This window comes from Cyphomyrmex costatus, unplaced genomic scaffold (assembly GCF_001594065.2).
Source record: "Cyphomyrmex costatus isolate MS0001 unplaced genomic scaffold, Ccosl1.0 scaffold159, whole genome shotgun sequence".
Classification (NCBI taxonomy): Eukaryota; Metazoa; Arthropoda; class Insecta; order Hymenoptera; family Formicidae; genus Cyphomyrmex; species Cyphomyrmex costatus.
In genome coordinates, this window is record NW_017275598.1 from 254,709 (window position 1) to 264,022 (window position 9,314).

At 35.9% G+C, this 9,314-nt stretch overlaps 1 protein-coding gene across 1 annotated transcript in view; it reads right to left on the minus strand.

Moving 5' to 3' along the window:
* Blimp-1 (PR domain zinc finger protein 1) overlaps positions 1-9,013 on the minus strand; it is a 14,993-nt gene extending 5,980 nt beyond the window's left edge. Inside the window, exons 1-5 of the mRNA XM_018536771.1 lie at positions 7,948-9,013; positions 4,718-4,888; positions 2,570-2,689; positions 1,405-1,530; positions 1,167-1,293 (exon numbers count right to left, since the gene is read on the minus strand). Coding sequence (XP_018392273.1) covers positions 1,167-1,293; positions 1,405-1,530; positions 2,570-2,689; positions 4,718-4,882 — 538 coding nt within the window. The 5' untranslated portion in view covers positions 4,883-4,888; positions 7,948-9,013. The remainder of the gene's footprint in view (positions 1-1,166; positions 1,294-1,404; positions 1,531-2,569; positions 2,690-4,717; positions 4,889-7,947) is intronic.
* Between the last annotated feature and the right edge of the window lie 301 nt (positions 9,014-9,314).

Here is a 9,314-nt window from a genome sequence, read left to right on the forward strand (position 1 = left end):
ATATATATATATATATATATATATATATATAACAGAGGCGACTAATCCGCGCGCATCCACACACATACACACAAAATACGTGTTACTAGCATGTAGACATTCTCAGTAGTAAATGCGCCTAAAGAAGCACGCTCTGTATGAGAAAAATTAAAAAAACAAAACATGACACAGTAAAATAGCAACTGTACTTCACTAAACTTTATTTTTTACACTTGAGTTCTCTAACTGTGTTTGTTTTGTTCATTTTCATGCTAAACTACCTTAAAATGAATGTAAAACAAAACACAGTAAAAGAAGTAAACTTTGTTAAACAGAAGAAGTTTTTTTGCTTTCAATGCAAGAGAGGAAAGTATAAGTAAGATTATGGTCATTTTTTTTTGCTTAATTCTGTAGTAAAGTGACACACCACAGATTTCGAATCTCCAATGGTAAGCCAGACAAAAAAGTTAACTACTCCTGGTTTACAATGTTTCTGTAACATTACACTATATAATTTACAAAATCGCTTATATAGTTGAAAGGTTCTCTGCTGTATAAATGAACACAAGATCGCACATAAAATTCTCTTAATTCGAATTAAATCGTATTATGCGACACTAGCTACCGTTGAAATAATCATAACTTCTATTTTATACAGAAGATTATTCATAAACACAGACAATAAAAAAATGTCATAAAATATGCTGACAGAAATATATGAATAATCAAGGGAAATTTAATACAAGATATAAATGATCTTTCCTCATAACGCTAAACGTTTTAATATTAGCTGTATATCGAGATTTCGATTTGCACATTAAATTTTCATATTATGATTTCATTTCCACGTTATATTAGCTTAAGGGGAATATATATATATATATCTTGTGTAAGGACTCGTAGTGTCATCATATCAAAGAACGAGCAATCATTGTGTTAACATGATGAAATTGAATGATGCTTCAGTTTATACAAGACACAAATTCTTGGATTAAAAGAAAAACATGAGGATAATAAAATTGAATAAACATGACGATAAAAAAAAACGTTTCTTTTTACGAATTCTCTAATATGTCTCGCGCCTCATCCTGCGTGAGAGTACAAACTTATCTCTAGAATACGCCATAGAGTATCGATCACCGAACTATCGATAGACCGCAGAAATTGTTTCCAACATATTTACTTACGTATTCTCTGAAGCATCAGCTCACCGGTGAGCGGATAATTGAGCCTTTCCGCGAATTCCCTGCAGTACCAAACCAGCAACTCTTGATGCGGTAATATCGGCTTGATCGTGTAAAAATAAATGTTCATCTGAAACACGGATGCAGCAACAATTGTGAGCTTTTTCCCTTGCCCATAATCTAGACGCGATTTCAAATATATGCTCTCCTTTGTAAGATGCGATCGGTAAAATTACTTTACCTTATACTGGCATGCTATTAGGTTCTGCGATTCGGACGAGTAGGCGGGATTCACGTAACGCATCCAATTCGATTTCTGAACGTCATAACCGTCGATGTAATAGAACAGCTCGTTGTTCTTGTATACCTGAGCAATGCAAAAATCATTTTTGTATTTGCGACGATTGAAACGGTTCCACGAGAATATCACGATGACAGTTTTTTTTAATTATAGATACATATTTGTTAATTATAGATATGCTCTATCATATTCCGAAAACATCAAAAAATCATTTGAAAATTTTTTAAATTTCTTATACGTTCTTAAAGTCATTCTTCATGTTGGTAGCAATTTTAACTGACACTATAAATATCAATCGTTTATTATTACATCGTTAACCCTTCAGTGCTTTATGATACACATTTTATCATGTATATAATATACTGAGTATTTTGTAAAAATATTGTATCAAATGAATATATTATAACAAATTTTCTTTCATTCGAACGTAAGACATTAAGAAATGTAACAATAATAAGTAAATGTATATCTTTTTTTTATTAAAATATCTTATCTTTATTAATAAAAAAAGTTATGTAGCATCTAAAGTAAAAGATACAGTCTGATATGCGATACTTACAGTAACACCGAAGAGTTTATGGTGCAAAATGTTGTCAATGAAAATATTAACATATTTTCTTGATAACTATGTGGTTATAAAGAGCCTCTAGAGTTATATTTTCAACCAAAGTTACAATTTAAATTTTTACAAACATTTTATATATCATCGCAAATATTTTCTTATGAGAAAATACTGAACTATTACAAAAAAACTACTGCAAAAGCACTGGTTAATGTTTGCATTTGTTAACTGTCATCGTGATTTGTATCGTGTGTTTCGTGAGAAAGTTGTAGAGGAACCAAATAATCGTTGTAACGAATTGATAAATTACGAGGCATCAACGGCTTCTCGTGGATTTTCGCTTTAAAACTCGCCACATCGGTTAAAACCAGTTTCTGGTCTTTGTTGACTTCTCATTCCATCTTAGACTTTTTCTGCGTCTTCTTTTTTTAAATTTTTATTGGTATTACCGAATCTACTTACGTTGACCATTGCCTCAAAATTATTTACCGTAAATTGGAATAATATCTTGGTTGAATAAGAGATGTCAAATTAATTTCTTACCCGCCAGAAGTACTTCCGGTTCGCGTCTGCCGGTACCGAATCTTTCGTATACACCTGACCAACCAGAGGGCCAAAACGTGTTCCTTTGGGGATGTAACTGGTGCTCCATACACCCAACACCTACCATATATAATTTCCGATTAATCGAGTTGACTAAAATTGAGAAATGATGCATATTTGAAGCTAAACATCAATTTAGCCTCTTACCTCTCGCTATTTACATAATACATCATAATTATGATTTAATTTTTGTAACATCAAATTGTATAAATATAATAAAAAATTCTTTGCAATAAGAAAGAGCGAGAGAGAATTTTGTAATATTTTGTACCTTGTTGTAAATTTTATGTTTTGATAAAAGATATTACAGATTTCCAAAGAATAAAAGTAAAAGTAAAATATAATAAGTGATTATTTTTGCGATGATGTTAATTCGGAATCATAAATCAATTGTATAATTCATAATGGATTCGAAATCCGGCAGAAAAATTTACCGTTATCGATAAATTTTTCTCTTTGAGTCTTTACGCTTCGTTCAGGAAATCGCAAAAACTACTAAAATGTATAAATGATCGGTGATTGGTAAAAGCGTATTGTTTGCTTCCTCCGATATTCTCATCACTCGTTCTCATCTATTCCGGCGTTGTGTTAAAATACGTGGCAGAAGATAGAACCTATTTTCATTCCGGCTCACGTTAGAATAGAATCCGCCCTAGTGCATAGAAACGTCCATTCGGCAAAACTAATTTAACTCTTCGGTGCTTTCAGTCCAGCGCGCGCTTCCGATGCTTTTGTTTCTCTTTTGACAAACGGAAGCTCGACCGACGTCGATTAGCCCATCGCGCGCTTCTCGTTCTCAATATATTACATCGTTGCGATTCGCGGACATTTCGATTTTCACACCGGACTCGAAATTTCATAAGCGGCGTAGAGAAGCTTTGAGCAAAAGTTTCGCGCTGACTGCATTGAACGTTCTCGATTCTTCCTTTCCTCTGCCACGCTGAGGAAAGTGTAACGATTCAACTTCGCCTCTAGGTCATGCTTCGTAAGTTAATTAGCCTCGTCTCTCGGTCAAGTTTGATTTCGTGGCGTCGTTCGGCCAACGCCTTCTCGCGCATTTCATGTTCCTCCTCGCTCCGCGCCATATTTACATAAAACCTATCCAAAACCTATCTAAAAACATGTGTTTGTAACAATTGTTAAGATTCACGTCATTTACTGTTTATTATCTTCTTCTATACAGGAATTCTTGAAAAATTAGGAAAATTAAAAAAAGAAAAAATTATTTATAAAAATTATATGATTCTGTTGAATGAAACCGGGCTTTACCTGAAACAATCTAGAAAAATTTAGAATTTTCAGGTATTTCTGTTTTATCGTTAGGAAAATTAGAGATTTTCACGGAATTTTTATCAATGCTCAAGAAAAGTAACTTGATACTATATTGAAGTGAACATATATTTATATATCATTCTATATAGATTTCGCGGATCCAATTGTAAATAAATGATAAATATAGTCTCGTGGGGGAAATCCCTTTCTTCTAATTTATAATATATAATTTATTTTCATTATTTCTAATTTATTTCATTCCAATTTATTTTCATTATTTCTAATTTATTTCATTCCAATTTATTTCACGGTTGTATTAAAAAATTCTTCGATAAATTATATGGAATTGTGAACAAAAATATCTGGAAAAATCCAAGAATTTTTACGAAATTTTTTTTACAAGATTTCAGTAAACTAAAAACTCAATACATTATGTGAACTGTAATTATAGAACTTGTGCTGTTTATAAATTATGAACTATAGGAGACAGGTGAAAAGAAAACTCTAAATGAGAGACTAAGTCACAAATTATTATACCAACTTTCTACCAGTACTATTCTTAGTTTACGATTAATATTTCTCGTGTGTACGAATATCTATTTAAATTCCAAAGTTTCTACAGTTTAATAGCGCTTAATGTTTCGTTTTAGTAGATTGTAATTTTTTTTTCCAGAAATTATCAGTTTTTTTACGTGACTTTGCGTGAATTAGATAGCGTCGAAGAATTGATAACCCAATGCATTTCACGATTAAACACACGACTCCTCTCTGCTGAGGAGATTTCGAGACGAGTTTTTTTCTTACAAAAAAACGTACATCGTTGAGGGCTTGAGAAGGTTTGAGGACCAGGTTCCGTGGCAAGGACGACTCCGCACGATTGGTATCGCTCGGTGATGCCGATACATCCGGTACCAAATATACGGCATGCTGCTCGAATTCTTCCTCTCTCAAGGTCGCGTGATCCCACTCGCTAGCCTCCATCCTTTGCTGCAAACAGAATCGAAAACTCTTATTAATTATTAATAAACTCTTGTTAATTTAATTCGATGTCGGAAAATTTTTTACGCAAAAATATTTTATTTAAAAAAAAAAGTTCTTATTTTATTGTTCCTAATCTTATTATATATATTTTTTTTAAATTTTAATAACGCACAATTATAATTTGTAATAGGATCAAAAAGAAAATGGCTCTAATTAACTTTAATAATATATTTTTTATATTTCAAATATCTGCTACATTTACAATGCACAAAAAAAAGATTAACAAAATTATTTCACGGAATTTTATTACCTTTATTGCACGAAAAAAGCAATTTTGTTAAAATATCTAAAAATTTAACTAGATACAAATCTAAAAATAATTTTATTAAAAAATAATTTCTAGGAAGAGTTCTTAAAATATAAATATTTTTAACAGCATTGTTTATCATGTTTGAGTTTCCTATGTAATTTTAATGGTTACAAAATTAATTTTAAATCTGCATTTAGCTAAAATTTTAGATATTTCGACAACGTTTTTCCATGCGCAAAATGATCTCAAATTTCATCGTTATTTATTATAGTAGAAGCATTACAGCTTAAGGATTTCTATAATATTCTACAATATTCTGCAATAGTAATTAATTTATATTCTTATAGTAGCCACGGAAAGTTGCTTTATAATCAAATGACGGATTAAATGTCCTTTTAAGCGGATTATATGTACATTAGAAAGGCTTTGAATTTTTATAGTACGTTTTGAGATTATTAATTTGATCGTATATATCGTTGTCATGTGTGTTACCTTCCGCTTGTTATTCGATCCTACTTGCTAACGATCTATAGGAAGCGAGTTCGTATATTCCACTCTCATCCGTTCAATAACACTTCGAATGAATAATCGAAACTTCACCATTGATGTCCACTATTTTTTATCTGCTATTTTTTTTATAGGTTTACGTTTTTTATTTTTATCGTCGAGCAAACACTCGATTAAGCTCAAGCATCATCATTAAGTCTCGCAAAAGTTAACCGGCGCGATCGTTATCGAAGGAATAATTAAAAAGTCCTGGCGGTGCGCAGTTCTATTCCTTGCACCATTATATTTGCGTAACTCTGGGAAATGATAAATTTGCAATACACCCAAATCGAAACAAGAAACTATTTGGAACCGACTAAATCGATACAAAAATAAGTAACAAACGTAAAGACAATTAATGGTCAGTAATCTAGAATAATTTCTCAATCACGCGGCTATTTTCCACATTGCTTTTGGTTCTGAGATTTTGCATATTTAGATAATATTTGTGTATGTGTGTGAAGTAACGTAATAATTCAGGATCGTACAAATACGAAATAATACCGTCAAATTAATATCACAAAGAATTTTTCATGAAAAAATATCAAATAATTGGAAAATGTCATTGACGAATCGTGATCCGCAATCCAGTTTTCTCGTCAGTGCGGGCTCTTCAATTTGCGGTGGTGCAACACTTTAACACCGCGAAAGTGAAACCCGTCCACGCATTGATCGACTGCAGGGGTGGGAGAGAGGGAGGAAGGAAGGAAGGAGAAGCAGAGGGCGGTGGGGCGGACGGGGGCATAAACTCCGAAGTCCTCCCCGTCCACTACCACCCGCTGAGGGTTTTCGCTACCCGGTGGATTTCGATTTCCATGAAAATCGCGCATCGCCGGTATCGCAAACGTTCGCTCGCGTATGCTTTCGACGCGATTTTCCGACCAAAAGCGTTTTATCATATTCCCGAATTCTCAGGAAAATAGATTTTTTTTTTTACAAAATAGACATCGCATTTTTGAGATTAATTCTTTTGCTGAAACGTAACAAATGTAAATTTACATGCTGAAAAGCTTTACAACTTTTAAGTAGCGGTTAACAATCCTTTTTATATAAATCAATATTCTACAGATTCTCAAAATTCTCCTTTACAGATCCTTGAAAGCTCGGCTTTTCAATTCTTTCTCGACAATTAACAATCGGTTATTTTCATCTTCTTGTAACAGCTCCTTCAAAAATTGATTGTTATATTCAAAATCCTAAGTTTTCTTTATTTTTTTTCCTATTTTCCTTTCTCGGAAAATATTGAAAGAGGCAATATGGAAAGGGCCAATATAATGCGGTTTCTGCTTGGCGCAGATATATTTTTCTCGATTATTCCATATACCGTGTGATATTTATTTTTCATCAACTTTCAATTATTTATATATCTATTTTATCCTTTTTTAAACGGAAAGATTCATTTTTTGTCATCAGAATTAATTGATCGATTCTCGATATAATTTAAAAATGATTTTTTTCAATTAATATTTACCGATAACGGTATTTTATTATCGTCTCTTTCTCTTCCTAGAATTTCACCTCCGAATAAAATTTCTGAAAAAGTTTAGAATTTGAGACTGCAATTGTTCAAATAACACGCAATGTATCGCATTTCACAGAAGAACGCTGCACTCTCAACATTGCAAAAATTGTAGTCGCGATTGTACAGGATCGATCTCCAGTAAAAGGATGTACATGGTATTTTGATCGGCTGCTACGCGTTGCATTATACGTTTTTTCAGTTTTTTTTATATCACTTATAATTGTTAATCTGTCTTTAATGAAAATAATATATATACACATATCATATTATCCCTTCGTAACATACTTCATTGGATCTATTCGAAATTTGAAATTTCTATTGGCCTTTACACTGGTTTTCCCATAAGTAAAACTCGTTAAAACAATCATACGCACATAAGAAGAAGCTTTATATATCAGAGAACTTATTTTCTCACCATTGCCAAGTTTGGAATAACGAAGGGCTATACACAGAGCTCCATTTTTCTCACCACCGTTAGTTTCGAGAGGCGGCAATGTCGGCCGCATACATCCCTGTGTTTTTTCACTTTAGATTCCAGAATAACAAAGAACTACTTGAGAAAATTTGTATTGTTATTTTCGATTCTTATAATGGCATTTTATAATTTGACGGATGTATCCCCTCTCGTACTTTGTGATACGTGTGTTAACTGTGGAATGTCAATCGGGCCGGGTTTCTGGTACTCACAGCTTTTGGTGCATCGGATGCCGCCAAACACGACGACAGTGTTGTTCCTCGAGGTGGTGGCGTAGGTAGGTTCACCACTCTGGATCACCCGGAGAACACCCTCTTCTGCCACGATCCCTTCGCCGTTGCGCGACCGTGCGTGCGCGGTACGAAGGGCTCTAAAATCGTCGCGGACCGGTAGCCACCCTTTATGTGATCCTGTGATTCCTCAGAGAGACCGGCATCGCGCCGACCCCGGTTGCACTTAGGGTCCGATTTTCCTGGCCTCGCGCTAGCGGGCGACGCAGGGCGCCGTTTACCCTCAACATTTATCTAACCCAACTGTGATCACGCAATAGATTGCACGGATGACGAGGGCGAGAAATCACGTCGGTAAGGCCGATTGCTGCCCCGGTTCTCACTGCCTAGGCGGTCCCTACGCGGCCACCTACGCGTCGACGACGCTTATCGATTATCAGGACATCGAAAAAAAGGGAATTGCAATCGATCCCTACTGATCGGTAGACATTTCCTTGCCCGAATCGCCGTCACTTTCTGTTGTTTGTCAACAATGCCAATTCTCGCCGCCACCGCCGAGCGAATCGACGATGAGAGATTCTCCTCAGAGGAGATACGTTTTCTCACTTCTCTTCTTTTACTTCCTTCACCTTGCTTAGGAGCAAATCGAGAGCAAATCAATTCTGGCTTAAGGCCCGAACACACGCGCATCAACACTGGCGATTATTCACTACCGATCGGGATATCTTTCTCGCGTCATCCTTTTCGAAGCGTCATCCGATGAACGCGCACTGTCACCGGCTTTCCGGAGTACGGCACACACTCTTTGGCACCAATCTCTCTCTCTCGTTTATTACTGGCGAACGCGACGCGTAATTCTTTTTTTTTTTTCCTTTTTAAAATCTCGAAGCGCTTTCGGAGAACCCACTCGCGAGAACCGAGAGGCTCGCGACGGTTCTCTCTTTCGCGAAGGGGTTGTGCCTCCGCCTTCGTATGGTTCTCTCCTCGGCGGGATGGCACACGCAAGAGAGCACGGTGTGTGTGGAACTCGGGTAGACCTGACCTAGCCCAACGCGACTTGGCTTGGCTCTCCTCTCGTCTTCCTCCCCCTGCGTCGGTATTGGTCGGCGGATATACGTCGGTCTCCCTTCCGCTTCCGTCAGTCCCTTTCTCTCTCCCTCTTTTTCCATCTCTCCCTCTCCCGCGCCGTCGTTCTCTTTCTCTCTTTCTGACGCACGCGGACGCGGTGGTGCGCCCGCAAAGCTGCCAGACCAGAGCAGAGGTGGTGCATTTCTCTGCGCTGCGCTTTCGATCGACCCGTTGCCGGAGGTTCCCTCTCTCTCTCTCTCTCTCTCTCTCTCTCTCTCTCT